General features: G+C 32.9%; 1 protein-coding gene across 1 annotated transcript in view; it reads right to left on the bottom strand.

Annotated features, from left to right (window-relative positions):
* The window catches only part of KLHL1 (kelch like family member 1), a 231,920-nt gene that overhangs the window by 107,951 nt on the left and 98,543 nt on the right, over positions 1-25,426 (bottom strand). The window contains exon 5 of the mRNA XM_045811015.2: positions 4,353-4,539. Coding sequence (XP_045666971.1) covers positions 4,353-4,539 — 187 coding nt within the window. The remainder of the gene's footprint in view (positions 1-4,352; positions 4,540-25,426) is intronic.

Genomic DNA, 25,426 nt, shown 5'->3' with positions numbered 1-25,426 from the left:
ATACATAGAAATTTGAGAAGGAAACAGACCATTCTGTTAACAATGATTGTACTTAAGTTATAAGCTGATTTTTCTTATCTATACTATTATAGATTTATCAGATTTTCAATACATGCATTAGTGGAATGAAGAATGTGATCTCCAAAAAATACTGTTTTGATCAATACAAAACCAAACTATTCCTATTTCTAAGGAATTGTCTAATAATCATTCAGTATCAGAATATAAATCCAATAATGATATTTTGATGCAAATATTTTCCATTAACTACTACCACCAAATTTTATTTCATAGCTTACATGAATCATACATAAGTGTAAGTCAATCTAAGCACCTGAAAGTAAGTAATTAGTGTTTCACCTTTAAATCAACCTTCTAAAATATTTATGCTGATTACTGTGTGATTTGTAATAAAATCCTTACCAAAACAACAAATTGATCAATATAGTTTACTGCATTGATTTAAATCTGCATTTGATTTCAGTTGACACCATTTAAAGAAAATCGTTCTCTTATAAAAACAGCTTGGATTTATTGCCTTTTTAAAAATCATATTTAATTTTATGTCCCCTCATTTCTCAATTCAGAGTAGAACAAATATTAATACTTATAATAATGTTTTAATTGGCTTTAAAATATGCTATAAATTACTAGGTTTTTAAAGATTTATTTTTCAGCATTTTCCTGCTACAGAAGCAAATTAAATCATACTTTCTAAAACACATTACAAACTTCTATTTACGGCTTGATTCTTTTTTCTCATTTGATTCATTATTTTTGAATGTTCATATTAGCATAAAAGGCATTTACCATACACATGACATAAATAAAATGCCATTTATATGAATATCTTATACCCTTCCCTGTGTCATATCACTGTTATTTCACAGAACCCACATAGCCTCATGTCTCTAAGTTCCTACACAGTTTGGCCTTGTTCCACATGATTAGGAAGGTTAGCCCAGGTTTCTGCTGGGTCTTCTGGGAGTCCCTTTGGTACCAGACATGTTGGAATGCTGTTTCACCTCTTTACATAATGCTTCATCTCATTTAATGAATATAATTTTTACAGAAATTGATATAATGCTGAGAAAGGGTAAAGTATATTAGAGATTTTAAGTGACAGTCCTGGATTTGAATGGGCATCTCTCTGATTTCGAAGACTGCTTTCTCCACTAGGAACATCGCTAGCCTTCCAAGACCTCTGTAGTTTCAAATCAGAATTGATCCTGTAAAGTCTCTCACTGAAGCCCACTGTGTCTGTCCTCCACTAGCTACCATGCTTTCATGTCCCTACTGGCCATAATTCTCCCATAAGGGGTTTCTCTCCATTTTTTTTTCTTTCAAAGATGTCACTTTTCACTAACTGTAAACCTTCACATTTGATCTACCTGCAGTCTGGAACTTACCATCAAGACCATCCTTCCATTCCAATAATGTGCTAACCTAATTCCTAATAATTCTTTACATTTCAGCTATGAAAACAACAAGAGCAGACACTTTGTACTTCCTTTTCTAGACTAGACCAGGTTTGCTCCACAGACATTATACTCATTCCACTTGCAATTCCCTTCTTGTAACGTCCATTTTATAATTATTTTGTTTATTATTTGTTTTCTCAGATTAACTTGGTAGCTCTGTGAGGTAGGGGTTATATTCACAATGTTCACCATGGTACACAGGCTCTTTAATGCAGAACCTGGCACAAAATAGATGTGCAAAAGGTCTGCATCAGTACTGAATACATATATATATTATATATATATATATGATTATAGGAAGGGGGAGAGAGACCAGTGCTCTGAATCATGTCTATGGAAAATCTGCCAGCATTGGGTCCACAGTTTATATATCTCATTTGGTATCATCTGAATCTCAGTAATTATCTAGCTGAAGAGGAATCCCGACAAAATGTTTACATAGCCCTTTATAAGTCACAATATAACTATGTCAATAATTTTTTTAAAAAAGTGAGTGTTATATATTGTATTGTTTTTCAAATTAATCATGCCAAGGAAATTCCAATTTTTTGTTTGTAGGTTTTTCTTTTGATTATTCTCTCTCTCTTTTTAACATTTTATTCCCTTTTCCTCATTACCTTCCAAGAAAACACAATTTTAAGATAAAATCTTAACGCCCATTTAGAGATAAAAGTTAATAAGGTGTAGAAAGCACTATTAAAGCAGTAAAGGCATGATGCAAATAGGAGGGATTACCGTGAAAATGTTCTATTTGCTCTTTAAATCCCTTGAAACATTGGGCTTTTATAAGTTTCTGTTTCACTAGAAAAAATAGGTTCTCTGAGGTTTGGTATTAAGTACTACATTTTTATCTAAGTTTATGGGATATTAATATCTCATTCCGATAAGGCTAAGGACATGGTAAAATTTCCTAAAGGTTCCTTCAAATAATTTTTTCCATTGTATTGCTGATTTAATCTGGGATACCTCTTTAAAACTCCCGTATTATCACATTCTTTTAAGCCTCTACCTTACTGATATGTGTAACAATAACTAAATTGTTGGTATTACTCTATTCTAAAGTGAAAGAGACTTGGAATCCCTAAGAAAGATCAATTTTTAAATAATTTAAAGAATTTTAAAAAGACTGCTTAGAGAAATTCAAAAGCTGGCAACATTTTAACTCTGTAGACTCCATAGTCTCATATTCTTTCGTGCTACAATGATTTGAAGTCACCGGATTTAAAAATTCAAATTTAGTCAAGTCCTTTGGTTCTTTAATGCTATAGTAATTTTTGTACCTATTTTATGTTTATTATTCACTCCTAATTAGAGGCCAACCAGATTTAATAAATATTCTTCCTCCACCTCCTTCTTCTCTTCCTGGTCCTCCCCCTCCTACTCCTTCGGCCTCTTTCTTCTCTTCTTCCTCCTCTTTTTCTTTAGAAAAAAATATTATGTGCAGATTTGCAAGTGGAATTGATCTTTTATGGGCATTCTTCCTACAGAATACAGTTTCTTTAAAAACAAATTTCACTCATTTGACTTTAAAATTTGTATAAAACCACTACCCACTTATAAAATCTGAGACTTGGATGCGTGTATTTATTGAAAGCCATGGAAATCAGGGTATTTACTTTTACAGATACAATGAACCTATTTTAATGTTGAAATAAAGTTTGCATGCTTCTGTTACAAGAGATGACTATGTCATGTGACTATGTCATGTGTATGTCATTTGATATTTATTACTCTCATAAGGACAAAGTGGGCATAGGTTACTAAATTTATTTGCTTAGCTTGAAAAATTTCTTTGGAATTTTAGTACAAGTTCTATTTTTTTTATCAGATTTGTATCTGATAAAATATTTTCTGTTTCACCACTTTACAAAAAAGGGGTTTGAACCACACTTTTTGAAAACATCTGACATATTCTTTATGTAATAACATATATCATAGGATCAGCAAAAAATGGAGGGAGAGAAGGAGAGAGAGAGAGAGATTGTTGCCAACTATATATATTGTGGATTAGGACGCCTGGGTGGCTCAGTCAGTTAAAAGTTCATAGTCTGCCTTTGGCTCAGGTCATTATCTCGGGGTCCTGGGATGGAGCGCCCCCCACAAATCTCGCTCCCTGCTCAGCAGAGAGTCTGTTTCTTCCTCTCCCTCTACTTCTCCTCCTGCTTGTGCTCTCTCTCTCTCAAATAAATCTTAAAAAATATATTTTTTGTGGATAATTATATCACTTATCAGACACAAACATACGGCAGTTATATTACTTGTCTTGTGTACCACATAAGACAAGCTGAAGACAACAAGTATTTATGGAACATTTTCCATGAACTATAGAAAAGTAAGAAGAAAACCCTCAAATGTATATGTTCATCTTTTAAATGAATCATTCACTTCCTTTTGAAGGGCCACATTGGTAATCACAATTGAATTTGTAAAATGTAACTGCCATTCATGTATAGTTGTCTATGTATTTGCCTGGCTTCCATAAACGCCTCAAAAGAAACTCTCTTCATAATATTGCTCTCAGCCAGCATGTGCCTGGCATATTACATTTTCTTTGCTTAGAATTGAAATACAGTTGTCAATATATCCAACACATCATGTGGCCTGTGTTTTGTAAGTGCTTTAAATCCCCTTTTCATTTCATATGAAGTCTGGACCGTAATGCACAAGAAATAAAGGATTTAAAGATGAATAGTAAGCAGAAGCGGCAACCACAGACTGAAAATAAGAGATGTACTTTAAATTTTTCCTCTAATATTAAATCTGAATTTATAAAGCATGTGAGGTTCATTGGTATTATACAGATTACAATATTAAGATCCAGCCGTGGTATGATACAGGGTATGTATTATATAGAGATGAAGAATTGTATACCTTTGTTGTTATCCATTCCTCCTACTGCATACAGAGTTCCAACTGTAGATTTTCTAGGTTTAGTTCTTGGACTTTGCATTAAAGTTCTTCTTTCTGGCAATAGATGATACTTCATTGCTTCCAGAATCAGCTTTTGACACTCCAGATCATTCTTAAATAATGCATGGTTTTCTAGGTCAGCCAATATCTATGAATAAAACATAATCACTGTTAATAATGTTTTTATAGGAATGAGTATATGACATTAGTAGTTAAAATTAGAAGCTTAATGCCTATGATATCACCCATATATTGAAAGGGATGCAGAATGTAATAACAATTAATTACACTGACAAATAAAAATAAATATGAGTAAAATAGAAGGCTTCCATGAGAAACGGAATGGGTTTTATTTTCTATTCAATACTATTTATTGTCATTTTATTACAGTATAAAGGAATTTCTAGAAATCACTTTTTCCATTCCCTTTCCTCTTAGGAAAGCTGTTTATAAATTGAATATAGTTGCCTATGTTGGCCATAAACCTAATGAAGGAAATTAAAAATTAACCTTTAACAAATTCATTGTAACAATCTTCATAAATAGTCATATATTTATTTAAAGATATTCCAGGTATAGTTTAAAACCCTTTTAAATTAAAAAAAAATCTGTAAAAATGAAAACAATTCTCCTTATCTCTTTAAGGATGCAAGCAAAAGGAAAGTTGTATAGTTGACTAAGGTAAAGTTTCCAACAGTGAAATTAAGAACTTTTATACTAAAATTCCAGCACCTAAGGGAGTAATAGAGTAAGATCAGCTGTTTGAAGCTATAGTATGTTTATCTTTCACTACACCAGGGTTTCATCCCTCCAAATTCTTCTGTGTACATTTCTTTGAACACAACCAAAATATCTTTTATTTTCCTCCTCTGTTTCTCTTTAGGCTCTTTTTTTTTTTTTCTGGATTCTTTCAGGATCACTTTCTCTTTCTTAATGAATGAATGTTTCACTTCAAGTGACAGTTAAATCTGTCACATAGATTTAGAAAATAGAGAAGTTGAAATTTTAATATTAATACACTGACCTTTTCTTCCACATTGATAAGAAACTTTACCACATCTGTACACAAATATGTATTGAGTGAATAAGTTAATATATGATGGCAGCATATAACTAAATAATTAATTTTAACATTTTAACCTTAATTAAGTAAATTTATTTAGCCATCGTGGTACATACATTGTTGGAGGTGACAAGAAGAACATAAAAACACGTAAGATAACATATGTAACGTGTGAGAAAGAACAATAACTCAGGCTGAATAAGGAATGTAATGTATTACAGCAACCATAATACTTTGGGATATAGAAGGGAAGATGTTCAATTAAATTCTTGGCTACATTGCACTTTTTGTATACTGAAGTCTTAGTTGCTTTCCTACCCACTTTCATTCTGAACACTAAACAAGAAAAACAAATTTTATTTTTTAATGGTATGGAATAGGATAGGAGATCTCTAATGGATTTTTTTTAAGGACTACTATTTTACTCTTTCAGTAATTAAAAATAAATACATAAATAACCACCAAAGAGAGTATCTATTTCTAAGAAGATCCTCATGGTCTTTATAAAGTAAAAGGGAAAAAAAAGTATTTTGATATGACTTTTGGTCATCTGTGTATCAAAGTAAAATTGTTCTACATCTAAGCCTTTGCCTTTCCTTGAAAGGAAAACAGTTAGCTTTTCCAGTGATAAATGTATATGGCTAAACTTGGCTCTCATCAGTTCTTCTTTTTCCTCTTCTTCTCTCCTTTTTTCACATTTTTAGAGAAATTTTGGGATTAGTTGATCATAAGAAACTGTTCTTTTATTAGGAGCACACTCTAGGATTAACTTATCCAATAAACAGTAAAATACCAAATAAAAGGGGTAAAAAGAGAAAAAAAATTTAAAAATTGTGCTTCATTTCTATATTTTTTTTCTTGGAAAACTATAATTCATAGTCAAAAAGTTTAACTGGAAGTTTAAGTAAGGGGTTTGGTTTTAGGTAAGTAGATTCATGGCATAGATGTAAATATTTTAAAATTTTAACATATGAGTATATAGTGTCATCTACTTTAAAAGGAGTTCATACACTAGTCCCAATATGTAGATGACTCTTTTAACTAATTAGAGTAGGTTAGTTTTTGCTTAAAAATACCTCTATGCTTTCTTTTTTATTTTATCACCATGTAAAAATAAGGTTAGTGCAATATTTAAATAAATACAAGATGTGGGTTTAATTTCTTATATTTTAAACTTCAAAAAATGTGCACATTAGTTATATGGCTCCAATACATTATAATTAATTTAATAAATAGTTTAGGATTACCAAAATATAAAATTGTTTAAATGAAATTTCAGTAAGTTGTACCTTTTTTATAAAGGTTCAGTCTGGTGAATTCTTGTAGTCGTACACATCAAAAAGATCAATGGTGTTGGCTTACATTATAATTTTAATTTCTTCAGAAACTTTAAGAAAATAGACTAATATTAAATTAATTTAAAAAGGTTAGTTTTTGAATACCTTCTTGATTTCTAAGAAAAGTCACATTGGTCACTGAAATATTTCTAACTTTTCCTGGTTCCTTATTTTATATATATAAAATGGACATAGATTAACAGAATGCGCAACATGATAAAGCTAATGTTAAAAATATTAATTTTACTATCTACTCGACTTGCTAAATATCTATATATTTCTAAACACATAATGCAGAGCTAAAGAAGGATTTTTTTCAAATTTTTCATAAAAAATAGGTATATAAAAAGAAAATTTAAGGAATTTCATTAAAATACAGTATCAGAGGACAGTCAACCCTAAGTGCCTATCTTTGTAATACTTTCAAATAATAACTTTAAAAAGGAAATTAATTGCTGAATGTTCATAGGTGTGTACATAATGAAAAATATTATAAATTACTTCAAGTATGACAAGGAAGATATATAAAACTAAAATTTGTAATTTAATTCTATAAAATAACCAAGGTATTCTGTACTTAAATATTTTTTCCTTTTATTAACAAAACATTGTGTAAAATTTCTTAATTTTGGCATACCTCTAATCATTTGACAATTTTTAAATTTTATTTATTTATTTTAAAAGAAATTGAATTTTTCAAAATCACTTTTACTTATTTTTGTGTATTTTCAAATTATTATTTATTATTGCTTATGGATACTATGACTATGTCTATATTTCATCTCCTCTGACAATACTTTTTAGCATTACTATTTCATCCCAAATTAAGACACAAATTCAGAATAATAAAATGGTTGGGCTGTCTTTTAATTTTGAACTATTTTTAGATTTCCTGCAGTAATCCAAGATTCACACTATTATTGCTCTTCCCTATAAAATGAAAAAATGTTTTTAATATTCCTCAATTTTAATGAAATCTAAACTATTGTGACAGCTCCTTTGCCACTCAAATTTAGAAAATGTATCAATGTTTCAATAGTTATATACTACTTAGAAATATACTCATGTTTATATATAAGAATTTGTACAATAAATGTCTACAAATTAGATTTTGTTCACAGGATACTACCAACCAATACCCCTTCCCATTAAGAATAACCATGATATAATTTATTTTGCAATTTAAAAATTCTTGGATGTTTCATAGAATCTTCACTGTTAGTATGTTCTTACACTTAAAATAGTCATTGACTACATCATAAATTGTGTATTAAACCTCAAGGAAAGAGCCTACTCTCTACAAACAATAAAGTTTCAAAATATTTTATCAACCAGAAGAGATATCAGAAGTCAAAGTATCCCGAGACTCAATAAGAAGGACAGCAGAGGGTATATTAACAACATTATGTAAAATTCTAATGGGTTGTTCTGTGTCAGCTAGGCAGTCACTTTGCAAATGCGTCCTAACTCCCTATCACCTTGGTAGGTTTTCCCTGTGACTAAATAATGATCTGCGAGTTAAAGAGTAAACCTGTACCTGCAGAATAGAACATGGTAAAGAAACATGTATGATACTCAGAATTGACTAATATGAAAAATCAGAATAATTTATCCATTTATACCTAGAATTCTCAATAACTTTGTTAGAGCATTCCAGTTGCCAGCAATGTCATGAATTTTTATTAGATATGTTCTTTGCAATTGTAGGTATTAAAACATTGTTACTGTCTTTTTGCATACTTTTTGTAAAGTTCCATTGGCTTTATTACTAACTACACTTTGGGGGGGAAAAAAAGAAACTCAGTTATTAAAACAATATTTCTTAAAAATGACCATTACATTTGTCATTAAAATACCAATAATTTGATTATAGATGGCTTGAGAAATTGAACTACATGCTTAAAATGGCCATGTTTAGCAACATGAAATATTGATGAATGCTTTAATCCCATATATTTACATGTAGACACTCCTCAAATTGCAGTTTCCCAGAAGTATTTATATGAATTTATTTCAAATGCTTGCAATACCTTTGAAATTATGACTCTAAAAAAGTATTGCTTCCTGAAAGTGGAATGCATTAAGTATCTAGAATTTGCATTGTTTTTCCAACCTTCAAATAAGAAAATAGAATAAACTGTCATATCATTCAGAAAAAAATTGTCTCCTATCTTTATATTTTTTCCTTAATATGTCAAAGAAAATACTCTCTTGGTTAGAATTTTTGTCATGATTCTCTGCACTAAATTGCATGTGTAGATACTTTTTCTAACATTGCAAACAATTCTTTCTTATATCACAAGCAAATGAAATCAAATGCATAGATTTATCTGTGCTGCATGACCTACTCTTTATGTATTACATAAAGGGCATAGTACTCTAATTTTATAGTAAAAGTAAAAATATTTATATTATAAAATTTGCATTACAGACTTAAAAATATCATAAAATAGTGCTATTTAGGAGATATAAATTATGGTGATATACTCCTATCAGGTTAATGGCTAGAAACAAGAAAAATACCTATATTGTAAGCTGTTTCTTAAGGAAGAGTAACACTGCATGAATGAAGACATAATTTGAAAGGCACGGTGACTAATAGTATCTGTATAAAGCATAGCAAATACATCTATACTTTCCATCTGGCCCATTGGAATATGGAATGCAATAATGGAAAAACACCTAAAGTAAGATAAATTTAACCTTACTGTGGACCAAAGCAAGTATTAACTCTTCTAACACTATATCCTTGGGCTATCAAGGTTATGAAAAAATTCTCAAATTCATAACAGAGTGACAAAATTTCATATACCTCATATTATTTCATAATATTTCAAACTTTTGTTTTGCTACTGGGTGTTATGCTAAAAATATCTACTCACAGAATCTGAATCTATAAAACAAAATTGATTCCTATTAGAAGTGACAGTCCTTAGAGAACAAGTGACAGTTTCATACATAGTCTTTCAAGTTTTCTGCCTGACAAAATGAATAGGATGAATGATAAAATATCATCATATGCCATAAGCTGCAAGAAAAATGATTTTCTACTTCAATATTATAAATAGGTCTGAGACAATAAATTTTCAGGTATTTTTATTAAGCAATTTCGAAGACAGAGAAACAATGATTTAATGAGCCCACTCAGTGCCAGATAAGCCCTGAGCCTGTTTCATAGTCAGTATATGGTGCTGGTGAAAGGAGAGCGTCATCAGAGAACTCTGTAGCAGCATAATAAACGGTGAGCTCCTAGGTAGAGTTGTTCCGCTTTGCAAGGGAAGAGAATAAACTGCCTCATGCCTAAAGAGGTTTTTCTGTATATTTCCTCCCTCTCAGATAGATTTACAAAGACATAACAGAAACTGGACAATTCCTTTGAAAACTTGGAATATAAGTGAGTTGGTACACCAATGCTCACAGCACCTCATCAGCTACTATTTGAGTATCTGATGGGACTGGAACAGCCTAACCTTGTGGAACTAACTCCGTCCTAGCCAGGATAGCAATCTGCAGCCTGAAGGAAACTCATTGATAGGAGTAGATCGGTCCTGAAAGTACATTTAAAATCCCATTTATATACGTTGAAAAGAATTTTGGCAAAGGATAGAATCATGACATAGTAAGAGACAGAAACACCTTCTCATCCTTCCTATGGACACAACACTGTTTTCTGGCTAAACCACTTGAAGATATTATTTATATTTTTAAATAAATGAGAAAGTGGATGCAGTGGAGCTTTCTGTGTCTCCTCCCGTCCTGTCATTTCAAAACGAAAACACAAATTACTGACATGCCAACACCTCCATCAGATACATCTGAATAATTCCTGCTCAAATATTTGAGGAACAAGAAGAAACCATCTACAAAATAAGGATCAGGTTCATTAATTTTATTCTGAATACACAATATTCTAAATTCTGAATATCTGATTGCCTTAAGATGAAAAATAATTGGCTGAGCTGACAGTACAAATAAAGAAGAATAATGACATAATGATGAATAGAGATCATAAAATTAACTCAAATGATAGTTGTTATTAGTGACAAATGAGATGGGGTTTAATGCTGCTATAATTTATAATTAACTTTTAGTTATTTAACATGGATTTGCTCTTTTGTAGGTAGTTTGAAAGCTCAAAATTTCTAAAACTGAAATAAGTGATTACATGCCCGGCAGGAACATCATCTTCATCCAGAAAAATTTCATTGCATCCTGGGTAGGCTCTGGACCTTGCACACATTCATTCATTCATTCAGCAAATATGTACTCAGCGCCTGTTTTGTGCCAGGTACTGTAACAGGTCCTGGATACCTGCGATCTCTCTCACCATTAATCAGTTTACTCAAGCCTACCCTCCTCCCCATCTCTTAGAACACTGTTGTTAATTTACTCATGTGTAGCTATATTCTAAAGCAGGCATTAGTTTATTATTGCTTCCAGGACATTATTCAACATCCTCAGACTAGCTGGCCAAAAATACAACCCCATTTTAGCTAGTCAGTTACTCTCCAAGATACCTTATGTATATTCTTTTCTGTAATTCATCTTTTAGCGCTTCAGACCTCTTTCCTCTGGTCTGAATGGATCCTGCCATTTTTTAAAGTAATCTTGGTAATGCTTTTTCCCTTTGGGTCTTCTATTAAAATCTGACCCAATCTTCAGAGGCCAGTGTATATTCTGTTACTTCCATGAGGACTTATCATTGTTCAGGCCACAGTTGACACAATTTGTTTTTCTCGGTCATATCAGACTTTAATCAGTTGACATCTGTGTGGTCACTTAGGAGCTTCGTATGCATGCCAGTCATAAATTTTTAGGAAACCAGAAAAAATGTCTGCCACCTCTTGTTGAGTACCACTAACAAGGTTACAGGCTCCTAGGAATTGCTCAATAACTATTTAAGTGATTGATCACTTACTCTGATTAGAGTATCTATTAATTTATTTTAAATAACATATCTAGTTTTGAAGTTTGAAAATATATAATGTATAGGCATCTTAAATTACATGCATAAATTAATCATCTTCGTAAATATTTATGGCCTTTCAGAAACATCTTTGTTTAACAACCAACCAAATATCTATGTTTCTAAATAATTTATCCCAGACTCAGCTGATAGCATGCTTATTTCCAGTCATACTCAATAGCAAAACCCTATTACAGAAATAATTTGGGCTCTTGGACATTACTGTAAGGTGATTTGATTTGTAACCAAGATGCATTTGATTCGTAACCAAGAAGCACTGAACTTGGGTGTTCCACTGACAATTCAAACTCACACATTTAAATCTGAACTTATTCTTCAGCATTGCCATTCTTCTTCCTGTATTGGCTTATGGCTTCTAGTTTTTTATTGATGGGTTACAGTATTTCTTTACCTGTGCTTCTGTTTTAAGCTATTTCTATTCAAACAAATTCAAAATTTTGGAAAATATAGTATCTGGATAAATAAATATTCTCAAAATGTGTCATTCTTACTGAGATCCCTAGATAATTCAATCAAGCCTTAATCCATTGATAACCCAACTTAAAAAAGTTTTTCTTAGTCAAGCCCATTCTAAAGAGTCATCAAATATTATTATTATAATACTGCCTAAGATCCTTCCATTCCACTATTCCCTTTTCTTTCCAAAAGCCACTTTATCAGTTGATATTAACTCTTTTCTGAATTTTTTAGAAAAGATTAAAAATTTTAATTCTTGTATATGGCATAAGAAATCACATGCAGAATTCAGATTATTCCCACATAGTATTGTAGAACATATACATTCATCATTTGCTGTCTTATTGCCTTGTTTTAATTCTCTGCATTGCAATTGAAACTATCTCCTAATGTAAATGGAAACACGGAGTTTAGGCTCATTTCTCACTGTATCTCCAGAACAACTTTCTGCTTCAATAAGGCTGTTCTATTTACTATCCCCCACGTTCACAATTTCTTTATTGCATCTTTAATGTGATTTTTCATCTTGGATCTGAGTCTGAGCTGAGTGTTCTTGTTTTATGTGTGCTTTCAATGAACTTTTAAAAGTTTCTCTGTCTTTTCATATATAAATGAATCTCCTTAGACTTGATCTGTAATTTCCTTAATTCATTATTTAGTATTCTAATGCCTATACTTAGTAATTACCAGTAGAAAAATATACTGCTTTTATCTTGTTTTTATGGTTTTGTAGGTAGCTGTCTCGTTCTTAAATATTCACTGTATTTATTTGAATTTTAAAGGTAAAATCCGGAGTAGTCTATCTTTCTAAAAGTTCATTATTTGTCCTCTTATTTTGCAAGAAGAAATTGGAAAAGGACAAGTTCAAATGTATGCAGATTTCGTCATGAGAAACCATTACTTGTGTGTATGCTTCTTTTAGCTCTTTCACAAAAAATATTTCTGATTGGGAAACAACCGGGATCATAGCAGTTAGCAAGCCGTCTCTGCCATCTTTGCAGGGAATCAGACACAGACTCAAATGGAGAAGATGTACATTGCACACTTATGCTTTTTGAGGACACCATGAGACTTATGAAGGAGAGATTTGCTTAATCAGTAGCACTGGAATAATTGAAGGCATTCTTAACTTTTGAGTTGTGTAAAGTAGAAATTCTCCACATGTTCAGTAGGTATTGAGCTATGTCTGTGTTATTGCCTGCATAACAGAGAGATGCCTAAGAACCAATATCTTCATAGATATTATACATAAGAACATAATCACAGTGTTTGATAAATATTTTTGATACATTAATAAAATATCTTTTCTAAGAGTAAAATTAATAGATAATAATAGATAATTATATTTGCTTTGCTGCTTCCTTTTTCTGAACTCCCCCTTCGTTTCTAAAGATGTTTAGCATGCTCCTCTGTGTCTAGTCTCTATTATAGATCCTCCCTGACCCGGACAGTCTCTCAAGTTACAATTTACACTAACTTTCTGGATCACCTTTTCTTGTAGAACTCACATATCTGCTAGTCACCAAGACCTAAAAGATAAATCTCCTAAGGGGGAAAAAAACCAGCTTAAGAACATTTAATTGCTACCAGTTGGATAGTTTTACTAGTATCTTCTAGGAATGATTACATTTCAATACTAGTTGTATTTGCCTGAAATTGATGAACTCTACTCAAATGAGGTACTCAAATCACAACTTGATTTCGTAACATCTTGTGATAAGTAATATGCTCCTGAAAGAATAAAATGTATTGTGTTATTCAGTGTTATCCTACATTTCTGTAAGTTATTCTTAGAAAAAATTTCTGAGTTAGAGGTAACACCATGTCCCCAGACTAACCATGCACTAAGTGTAAGGGTCATTCTAAAATATATTTTCATTGAGAGGGATAAATCTGCAAAGGGCCTACACACAATATCCAAAAAGAAGTAACTATCTTAAGCCTATAAAGAGCATCTGGTGCTACCAGGAAGATTGATCTCCTTCTCCCATGTTCTGTCTCAAAGAAGTTAATGCAGATGGTAAGAAGCAAATGATGCTCCTGGAAGTTCTTCGACACAGATCTGCAGGAAAGCAATCGAAGGGACCACATTCAGTTTACTCTGGAAAACTAGATTTCCTGATTTCTATAATAATAATGGGCACAGTATTAAATTTTTGTTTTGCTTTAGCACTGCCTCAATTATCTTAAATAAAAACCTTTCCATTTATCTCACACTAATTATAAGGTATCAGTGAGTATTTCACTTCCCTTCTTATGCTAAGAGAAGATGGAGAAAGAATTTTAATCACTGCATATTTGCAGATTTCCAGCTTTCTTTAGATTTACTCTGATCAAAGTCCAACATACCGCTTTTGATCATCATCAGTGAGATACGTTCCTGTGAAAACATCAAGGTGGATGCATCTTGCAAGTCAATAAGGGATTAAAATAATTCTCCCAAGTAAAGCTAATTCCACTGGGTACACAGTCTGCCTGTAGAGTTTCTAAAGTTTGGGTATGAAATGAGTTGTTCAAACATCTTGATTGAACAAACTTCAGGGATAAGGGAAAACATAAACATTAATATTAATATTAAGTGTATTAAGATCATTGATATGTGTCCAACCTATGTCAGACACTGGAGAATGCAAAAAGTAATGTATCAGTTCTTAACCTAAATAATATAATTTATATTATAATGGAGTAATGTATAATATAATTTATAACATAATGGCATATATGATTATGATTTTCTAGTACTCAGAGCTAAGCAAAAGTATATTATGTTGTGTTGAGAAGCCTGTTATATCTGTATCCAACATCCCAATTTTCAGTTGGTTGACTTTTTCAAAGCAGGGATCATTAAACCATTCACTCTGCTTCTGTTCCTTACAAATAACCCTCCTGCACTTGCATAACAGTTGCAAGTCATTTCAAAAAACAACATTAATCAATTTAATGTGTAGATATATACAGGAAGATAATTGTTTAAAGTGGTATTCACCAGATCCAGAAATTCCACTTCTGAGTCTTTATCTAAAGAAAACAAAAACACTAACTTGAAAGGTCACGGTCATTGCAGCATTAACATTATTTACAGTAGCCGAGACATGGAATCAACCTAAGTGTCCATTGAGAGATGAATGGATAAAGAAATGTGATATGTATATATGTAGGAATATTATTCATCTCTATGAAAGAAGGAAATCCTGCTATTTGTGACAACATAGATGGACCTTGAGCCCATTATGCTACATGGAATGAGTTACAAAGATAAAGACAAATACTATATGATTTCACTTATATGTGGGACCTTAAACACACGCACACACACACACACACACACACACACACACACACACACACACAAACCAACCAAACAAAAACCAAACTCATAGATACAGAGAACAGATTAGTAGTTGCCAGAGGCAGAGGGCAGGTGGTGCATGAAAGGGGTGAAGGTGGTCAAAAGGCATAAGAAATATGGATAAAGTACTCTGGGAAATAAGAAGATACACTTAACTGAGTGTTTTGTGGTAAAGAAGTATTTTTGCACCTATTTGCCAGGCATAGAAGACAATAAAGAATATTTTAAGAATAAAAGTCATAGGCCCAGAGGAATGAAAGGAAGTCAAGTAGAATCCAAAGTAATGACATTTACTCAAAATGCAGTGTTCAGTGAGATTCTGTTCTCAATAAAATCTTTCTCTCTTATCTGTTTCAATCTCCATTCATCCATTCATCCATCCATCCAAACTTCCATCCTTATATATGAAGCCATCTAATCATATAAACCTAATGTTCTTATGAATCCTCTTTTTCTTTCATTCAACACATCAAATCCACTGGACATACTTGTAGTTTAACCTTCAAGATATATCTAGAATATATTTATTACTACAACCCTGGGACAAGCTAACATCCGCACCTGGACTATTATAAAACCTCCTGACCAGTATATCTGCTTACAGACTACCCTTTTAGTGCTGGTTATTTTCATTTGCTCCCTTGTCGTTCAATTTGCACTATTCTCTGTCCAGTTCCGTTCCTTGTGAAGCTGAACCTTCTGGAACTGCATTACCTGACTCCCTTGATGACTTGCTTTTGGCTGGGTCTGGCCAATGGGACTTATAACCAGAAAGTCAGGTGGTGGAAATGAACACAAGTATATTTCTTCCCTATTCACTGCATGATGTGGCTGTAGTGGTGTCTCTTTATGACTACAGCTCAAGTAGGGCAGCCACTCTGCCATAGCTCCAATCTTCCTGAACTATGTAATAAGGTTTCCTCCATTATCACCTTGGTTCAGGTTCCCCGAGTCCTCAACATCCTTTGGTCATTTGCTGAACACTGGCCACACCTCTGTAAATAGTGCCTTCAATAACATATCTTCGTATGAACCATTTTGGGTAAATTTTATCTCCTGCTGGGATCTTAGCTATTGCACCATAATACCGTTTATTTTTCTTACACTAGCTAGAATGCTCCTTTTAAGATAGAGTTACTGTCTGAACTCCATTTGAATATTTCCATAATAAAAAATAAGAAATAAAAAACAGAGTATGTGTTTTCTCTGCTCAAAATCCTGCAGTGACTTTCCATAGTTAGCATAAAAGCTAATCTCCTGATGACCATCTAAACCTTGCATTATCTATCTCCTGAATACTTCTACCTCATCGTCTGCACCCCTGCTACCCTGTCCAAAGAACTCTATTTACCTTGGCCTCTTTGCTGTTTCTTCTTCCTAGAACACTCTTTTGCCTCATAGCTATTTGCTTTTTCCCTCTTTTATGTCTCTACTCAAAGCATGGTTTCTTTTATGTCTCTACTCAAAGAATGCATGATTCATTTGATGACTGTTTCCCCGCTCCACTCTGTCTTCCCCTTCCTGCTAAAATGTGAGCTGCATTAGAGTAAAAAGCGGTCTGTTTGATTCAATGCTAAACACACAGGGCATACTCCTGGCATACAGGTGACACTTAGAAAGTCTTTATGAAACCAGTGAGGGAGTGAGTGAGTGAGTGAATGAATGAATAAATGAAGAGATTTCTAGACTAATTTTCACCAAATGACTGATTCTGGTATTAATGGTAGCATTTTGAATTTTTATTGTTTTCCCTGTTGCATGTGTGTATGATTTGCCTTTTAATCAATAGAACATATCTATAAAATGAATTTGTGTTTTAAAAAATTCATTCTGGAGGCATTGTGAAGAATGGATGTAGGTGGGGAAAGAGGTCACTAGAGTTGGATAATTACCATTGAGTTCATTGCAAAAAAAAAAAAAAAGAATGATAAGGTCTAATCTAAAGGTATTGATAACATACATGGAAAGAAGAGGTTAAAACATTTTAAAGCATCACATTTACGAAAAAGAAAAAAAGAGCTTGGTGACACATGGAATAAGAAGACAATAGCTGTCAATAAGGATTTTATTTAAAGAGATAACACATATCTAGTCTTTGTTTCTGGAGATGACATCAGGACAAGATGCCATTCCAGTCTCCTAAAAAAATGACCAATCAGATGAAATGGGGATTCACCATTCAAATCGATCTTTATATTTCAGGCATAACTTATTTATCTGCCCAATTTTATATATATTTTAGCATATACAGAAAATAATGAGCATTAGTATGAATATTAGCATGAGGTGAAATCTAATGGTCAAGATAAAATCCCATCTTTTATTTTTATAATAGATGAATGTTATGAGTGACTGCTCACTGTAACCAGATTTTAGGTGTTCCTTGTGATTAAATATTCATCACTCCCTAAATTCTTACCATATACTTGCCATTTCTTATTCTAGCTTCCTTTTGAAAAGAGTACAACACTTATGCTGATTTGTAGCAAATTGGGAAGTTGTTTAATGGTTTGGAAAACCCCCACAGCTGACTGAGTTGAGAATAACACACTCATTATTATTTATGACTCTATTTCCAGGTCTTTATAGGTCAGCTTATTGAATTCACTGAATATGCTGCTTTTCCAGCTCAGCAAAGCCAATTTTGCAGGTTACCCTGTGGTAGATGGACTCATAGAAATGGAAGAGAGCCTATTTCTTTAAATATAAACACACATAGAGTGCCTTTAATTTAGGATAATTTACTCTAAATGAAAATCTATTATTTATTAACTTTTGTCATTAAGAATTCCAAAACTTTAAAAAATAATAATAACCCAGAACATCTAGTGTGTTCTGTAGATCATTCTTTCCATGAGACTTTAATGGCCATTACTTGAAGTAAGTTTTCTTCAGAAAAGCCATGAGTTTAAGTGAGTTTCTTTATTAAGAGATTACTATGACAATAGGGGCGCCTGGGTGGCTCAGTCGTTAAGCGTCTGCCTTTGGCTCAGGGTGTGATCCCAGCATTCTGGGATGGCGCCCCACATCAGGCTCCTACACTGGGAGCATGCTTCTTCCTCTCCCACTCCCCCTGCTGTGTTCCCTCTCTCACCGGCTGTCTCTCTCTCTGTCAAATAAATAAAATCTTTAAAAAAAAAGAGAGAGAGAGATTACTATGACAATCGGTATTACAAAATTTTAAAGGGGTTAAGGGATATGGCAAGATGGTATTTTTTTTTAAGATTTTACTTATTTATTTGACAGAGAGAGAGAGGAGAGCACAAGCAAGGGGAGCAGCAGGCAGAGGGAGAAGCAGGCTTCCTGCTGCAGGGAGCCCAACATAGGGCTCGATCCCAGGACCCTGAGATCATGACCTGAGCCAAAGGCTGACACTTACCAACTGAGCCACCCAGGTGTCCCACAAGATGGGTTTATAAACTTTTTTTTTTAACATGAAACACTTTTGTGATGAATATTTTAAAATACTATTTGATATCCATGGATAGAATGTAAGATGACTTACATTATATATTTATATAAGGGAGGGGCAGAAGGAGAGAGAGAATCTCAAGCAGACTCCAGCTCAGCACAGAGCCCAACTTCGGGCTGGATCTTACCACCCAGAGATCATGACCTGAGCTGAAATCAAGTCTGACGCCTAACCCACTGAGCCAACCAGGCGCTCCTACAATATTTATTTTTAAAAGCTATTTTTCAGTTGACATGATTTTTATTTTTTAATTGTTCTTCAAAATAAAAGTAAATATTTTGCTTTAAAATTAATAATTAAATTTGATCTTTAAACATCTCTTTTATTACATCATTATTTCATGCCAAATATAGATAGTGTTTCTTTAGTGGAAAAACAAGTCCTCAAAAGTATACTTGAAAGATTTTATTTATTTATTTATTTTTATTTTTTAAAGATTTTATTTTTTTAAAGTAATCTCTACAGCCAAGGTGGGGCTAGAGCCTACACCCCCTATATCAAGAGTCGCACACTCTGTTAACTGAGCCAACCAGGTGCTCCATACCTGAAATATAACTATTTGTTACTTATTTGTTCAGGGAAAAATTTTTCTTTGAATTGCAACAAAATTAGGCTTTGTGGTAAATTATCTAACTCTCTACCTGAGATATAACATGAAAAATTGAAATGTTCAGAGTCTGTGTTGTCTTTTCTGCTCTAGGTGTCATGATGACAGTTTATACCTCAACAGGTGCTAAATGCTCAGATGAAAGAGTTAAAATATTTTTTGTTTGTTTGTTTGAAAGCTTACTCTCACAGGTGGAAAAATGTCTTTTTTGAGAGTTAGAATTCCTAACTTCCATTGTACATGCATCAGTGAGTTTTTAAATTTAAAATATTATCTAAAATAGTCTGCTTTAATTCTCAGAGCCTCAATTTCTACCTGCAAAATATTAGGGAGCTGGTTTTGAAGGTCTTTTCTGCAATAGAAATCTGTGAAAGTAAGGTAGATATACATTTTAGTATGGCGTCATGTGATCATTCACATATTTTCCCTGGTGATTATGGAAAAATAAATTCTAAGCTGATCTGAATTGGCCTGATAAGGAAGCCAATAGTGGGTAGGAAATACTGGAGTAAACGTAACCTCAAATTAACAAAGTTCAAAAAAATCACACTCATGTTTCATAAATTATTGTTTGGATTAAAAAGAAAAAGTAATATGCCCACTTAATGAATTCTACTTGATGAAGTTAAATTAAAGAAGACCAAGAATTTCTGATAATAGCAAACTCAGAATTGTTTTCATTAACTTAAGACTGAATACATAAAAAGTAAAAAAATTTTCTCCAATTTATCAGGAGTACTGAATAGGAAAATTTGATATATTTGTGGGAAATATTAAATTAACATGTGCACCATTTTTAATAGATAGAATATGAAATTCATGGTACATAGCACCGATAACATTATTCTAAGATAATTTACCTTTATATTTTGAAAAAAAAATCACTCCAATAAATTTGAATAGTTATGCAAAATAGCATACAAGTATTTATCATTTTTTAACATTAACAGTGTACTGTTACTTTTTGAATATTACTAAAGTAACAACTTTTATTCTGGGTGATCTATAGGTATTTGCCATTTAATTAGAATGGAAAAGAGTGCATTTGCCTGATTCTCTGGATAGTCATTAACGTTAAATTGCTCTTCTCTGGGGGGTATATTTTTCCATTTTCAGAGTAATTATAATAATAAACTTATTTATTTGATACTCTTGGAAATTAAAATTATAGTAGTAGTCATTTCAATACACTTGTGATAAAATTCAATTCACTTGTGATTCCTTCACATAGCTTATAGTTTCCTTCCTTTCCTCTTAGGAATGATTTAAATTACACAAGTTTGCAAAGTAATTTTAAGCAGTTTATTTTTTAAGTCATAAGATTTTTGTCATTTAAAAGTTGGGAATGATGATTATTAGGGAAAAAATGACTGCAATGGAAGGAATCTATATTTCACTAAAGACCATTTACTTGGTAAGCAATAATTTCTTCAAGTTTTTTTGTTGTCTATTGAATGAAATTTCATGAGAGGTTTGAGACATTGTCAAAATTATTTTTTCCAGATGGGGAGGCATACATATCTTAATTCTCTATAAAATTATTTATGTCAGTTACTTATTGAATAAGCATCAATTCTTAGGAAATAAAAACCTATTTTCATTCATGCAATGTTACTGACAGAAAGAATATTTCCATCTTCTTGTCCTGATGTGAAAACTGAGGCCCAATGAAATTCAACAAACTTTCCATGATCAAACACTGACTTAATATAGAGTCAAAAATAGGATCCAAATAACCACTCATTTATACCATTGCATCTGCTCACCTACCAAGATCTGTAGACACGTTTTTGCTTTTCACCTGTTCTCATAGATAATTTTTCAATCCTGTTTTCTAAAGCTAATCTATACACTTGTGCATGAAATCCTACCCTACTCTAGCACATTCAAAGAAAATATTCCAAGTGTGCCTCCCTGTCTTAAATTATCAAATTTCCTCTCTGCAGAATCATACCTGTGAGTATGCAAACAAGTTTGATCTGCCCCCCACCCCAGTTTGGTGTTTACTAATTTATTTTTGTTTTGTTTTGTTTATCAGTTTATTGACCCTCAGCTCCAGAATGATCTTTTTCAACTGTTTTGTGAAAATGGATGTTAAAATGGCCCTTTAAATATTTTTGTTTCTTTGCCAGATAGCACTGTGATAGGCTTTGTCAGTAGAAGACACTGGAGAGACACCTTAGGGAGAAAGATTTTGCTCCCTGGTTTGAGCGTGCCTACTCACCAGGTTCCTGCAATGAATGCAGTTTCTCTAGTGCTTGCGTCCTGCAGAGCATGGGGGCCAGGAGAACCTAGAAGATTCCCCCAGAAGTCCCCTCAGCTGATTTTGTAGCAGGATAAGACATCCTGGCCTTATTTTGGGACACCTAGAGGGAAGTTTTCTAGTAAGTTCTGAAGGACAGGTTTCCAGAAAGTTCTGCCACTGCTGCACCACATTGATTTCACTGCCATCCAGTTAGCCATGGCTGTACCCTCTTCAAGGAGATCTGGGTCTCCAGTGGGGTGCTTCCTTGGGTGCTCTATCTCAGCCCTAAGGTAGTAAGTCGCTGCTTCTTATACAGGCATGTTTGTTTTATAGTGCTTTGCTTTATTATGCTTAGAGATACTGTGTTTGTTACAAATTAAAGATTTAGGACTTCACTGGAGGGAGTAACTGAAGATGTGGTAGAAACAGAGAACTAGAATTAGAAGTAGAGCCTGAAGATGTGACCGAATTTCTGAAACCTCATGATAAAACTTAAAAGAATGAGGTGTTGCTTCTTACAGATGAACAAAGAAAATGGTTTCTTGAGATGGAATCTACTCCTGGTGTAGACTGTTGAAATAAAGAATTTAGAGTATGACTTTACAAACTTTGTTGATAAAGCAGTGGCAGGGTTTGTGAAGATTGATTGTAATTTTGAAAGAAGTTCTACTGGGGGTAAAATGCTATCAGACAGCACTGCTTGCTACAGAGAAATTATTAGTGAAAGGAAAAGCCAATCAATACAATAAACTTCATTGTTGTCTTTTTTCAAGAAATTGCCATAGCCACCCCAGCCTTCAGCAACTACCACCCTGATCAGACAGCAGCCATCAACATGGAGGCAAGACACTCCACCATCAAAAAGATTAGGATTCACTCTAAGTTCAGATGAAGGTTAGCATTTTTTAGCAATAAGGTATTTTTTAATTAAGGTATGTACATTTTTTAAAAGACATCATGCTATCGCACACTTAATGGACTATGGTATAGAGCAAACATAACTTCTATATGCACTGGGAAACCAAAAAATTCACTGGACTCACTTTATTGTCATATTCACTTTATTGAGGTGGTCTGGAACTAAAACCATGATGTTTCTGAGGTACGCCTTGGAAATCTGCTATTTCTATATTTTTTAGAGTTCTTTTAACCTCCCACTTTCTAATTTTTCCTTACTCCAAATCCTTCTTATAGTTAATGATTCTTTATATAAACTTTCCATGTTAAAATTTCACTGTGTTTTTGTTTCTCTTCATTGGCTTCTGGCTGATCAAACCTAGCTACCCACGGACTAATTTTTCTGTTCAGTTTTGCAGTTTTAAAAATTCTATGTATTTATTATTTTAAATTCCATTTTTCCCATATTGCTTAGCTCTATTCTACAGAAACTAATCTTTTCAGAGTTACCAATGACCTTCTTATCCTTAAATTCAAAAGTCAATTATCGGGCATCATTCTACTTGACCTCTCAGCAGCATTTGATACAGCTGATCACTCAGTCCTCTCTGATGGTTTACTCCCTAAAATCTCTGTACAGCAAGCTCCCTTGGTTTTTATTCTATTTGACTAGTGTCTTGATTTCAGTTACTAGGTTCTTCCTTTTTATCTCTAATTTGGTAATATTTCAGTGCCCAGAATATCATTCTTCATTCTCATTCCGTATTTATGTATACTGACTTCTTTGATGATACTATCTCATATCATGGCTTTAAATTATATCTATATGCCAACAGTTTCCTAATTTATATCTCCTAGCATACCTCCACAACACCTGAATGATGCATTCAACTGCCCACCCAACATCTCCACTTCAAGACTTCAAAGAAATCTTTAAGTCAGTGTTTCATAGTATCCTTCCTCAACTGGGGCTCAAGCCAAAAAACCTGGCACCATCTCTGATTCTTTTCTTATCTCTTATTCTCCCATCTAATCGACTGTACTTTAAAATACAATTAGAATGAAAACACTTCTCACTATCTTCATTGTTACTACGTTATTACTCTTATTTGACTTCTCAAATATCTCACCTCTGCTATTGCTATCACCTCCTAACTGATTTCCATTTTCTACTCTTGTTTCCCTGCAGTATTCTCTCAACACAGCAATTAGAGAGTCCATTTATTTGTGTACATCAGATCAAGCTCTCCTCTGCTCAGAACTCTGCAATGGCTTCCATTACACTCCAAGGAAATACCAAAATCCTTAAAATTGCTTACAAGCCATTCAATGATTTATATCCTCACCTTCTCTAAATTTTTCTAATAACTCACCCCCTGGATCACTCTGCTTCAGCCACACAGGCCGCCTTGCTTTTCCTCAAAGAGTAATAAGCAAAAATATTTTATAAAAATAGCAATGCTGACAAGGGATGTAGGAACGTATATATTATTTCTAGCCCTAAGTAAATTATTTATTGAAATAATTTTATAATTGGATCAAGGTAAATTTCCTCTACTATAGCTTTACCTATGAGATGTGCCCAAAGATTAAGAGTATTTTTTAGTCTAAGGATCCTATTTTAATCACCAGATTTCATCTCTATAAACTTCAGTTACTAAAATATTAAAGTAGCTTCATGAGTTAATTGAGTTCCCTAAATCCTAAATTAAAGTCACTGGAAATGGTTTAATGATTTAAATAGCTTTTGCTTCATTACAAATGTTCCACAATTTTTGTTAGTTCTCTTAAAAATTATTATATCCTTTAATTTTATCATTGTTACATAAAATAGGCATGAATAAAAAATGAAATTCTTCTTTAATGTTTAACTGAGAAAAATAATTGTTTTTGCACTGTGTGGCCTCTTGGTAAATGCTATGTATATTATTTAATATATACAAAAATGCTTATGAACTGACTTAAGTTTAGGGTTTTTTTTTTCATGAAATGGACTTTGTTTTCTGATTTATTATGTTAGCAATGAAAATGGAACAAATTTTTCTTGTAGCCAAGTTATTTTTAAATACTTCATTGAATTAGAGGATTCTGATGAATTCATGTTCTATGAATATACCTAGGAAAGCAAAGAGATGAGAGAGAATATTCTATTTAATTTGCCTTCCCACTGTCCATTCAATAAGGGAATTTTAGTAAAGTCTGAATCATGTGCTCTTTATGACTGTGTTCTTAGTACCCGCTGTTAGCTCCATCATAACATACTATTAAAGGTTTCTCTCTCATTCCAGGTAACTCATATATCAACAGATGGTAAAATGAAGCTAAAATTCCTAAGACCTAGAATAAACTTTTTCATTTGTTGATTTGACGAATGCTTCTTGAGTACCAATTATGCCAAGAACTTTGTGAACAAGAACTTCAAGTCTGGTTTTCTGAAAAGTATAAGGAAATAGATAAAAACAGACTAAAACTAAGCAAGAAAATAGGTGAAAGTGCTAAGAACAGGACACAATGGATATGGCATGTGATTAATTAGAAAGAGTAGGCCATGCTATGATAAAGGTGGACATCTTCTAGGCAGTAGAGGACCAGAGAAAGGGTGTGGTGGGCAGTTCATCCCAG

The sequence above is a fragment of the Ursus americanus genome, chromosome 10 (genome assembly GCF_024610735.1).
Source record: "Ursus americanus isolate L20-20 chromosome 10, mUrsAme1.1.p, whole genome shotgun sequence".
Classification (NCBI taxonomy): Eukaryota; Metazoa; Chordata; class Mammalia; order Carnivora; family Ursidae; genus Ursus; species Ursus americanus.
Note: the sequence above shows the minus strand (reverse complement) of the source record. Positions and strands in the feature narration are given on the sequence as shown.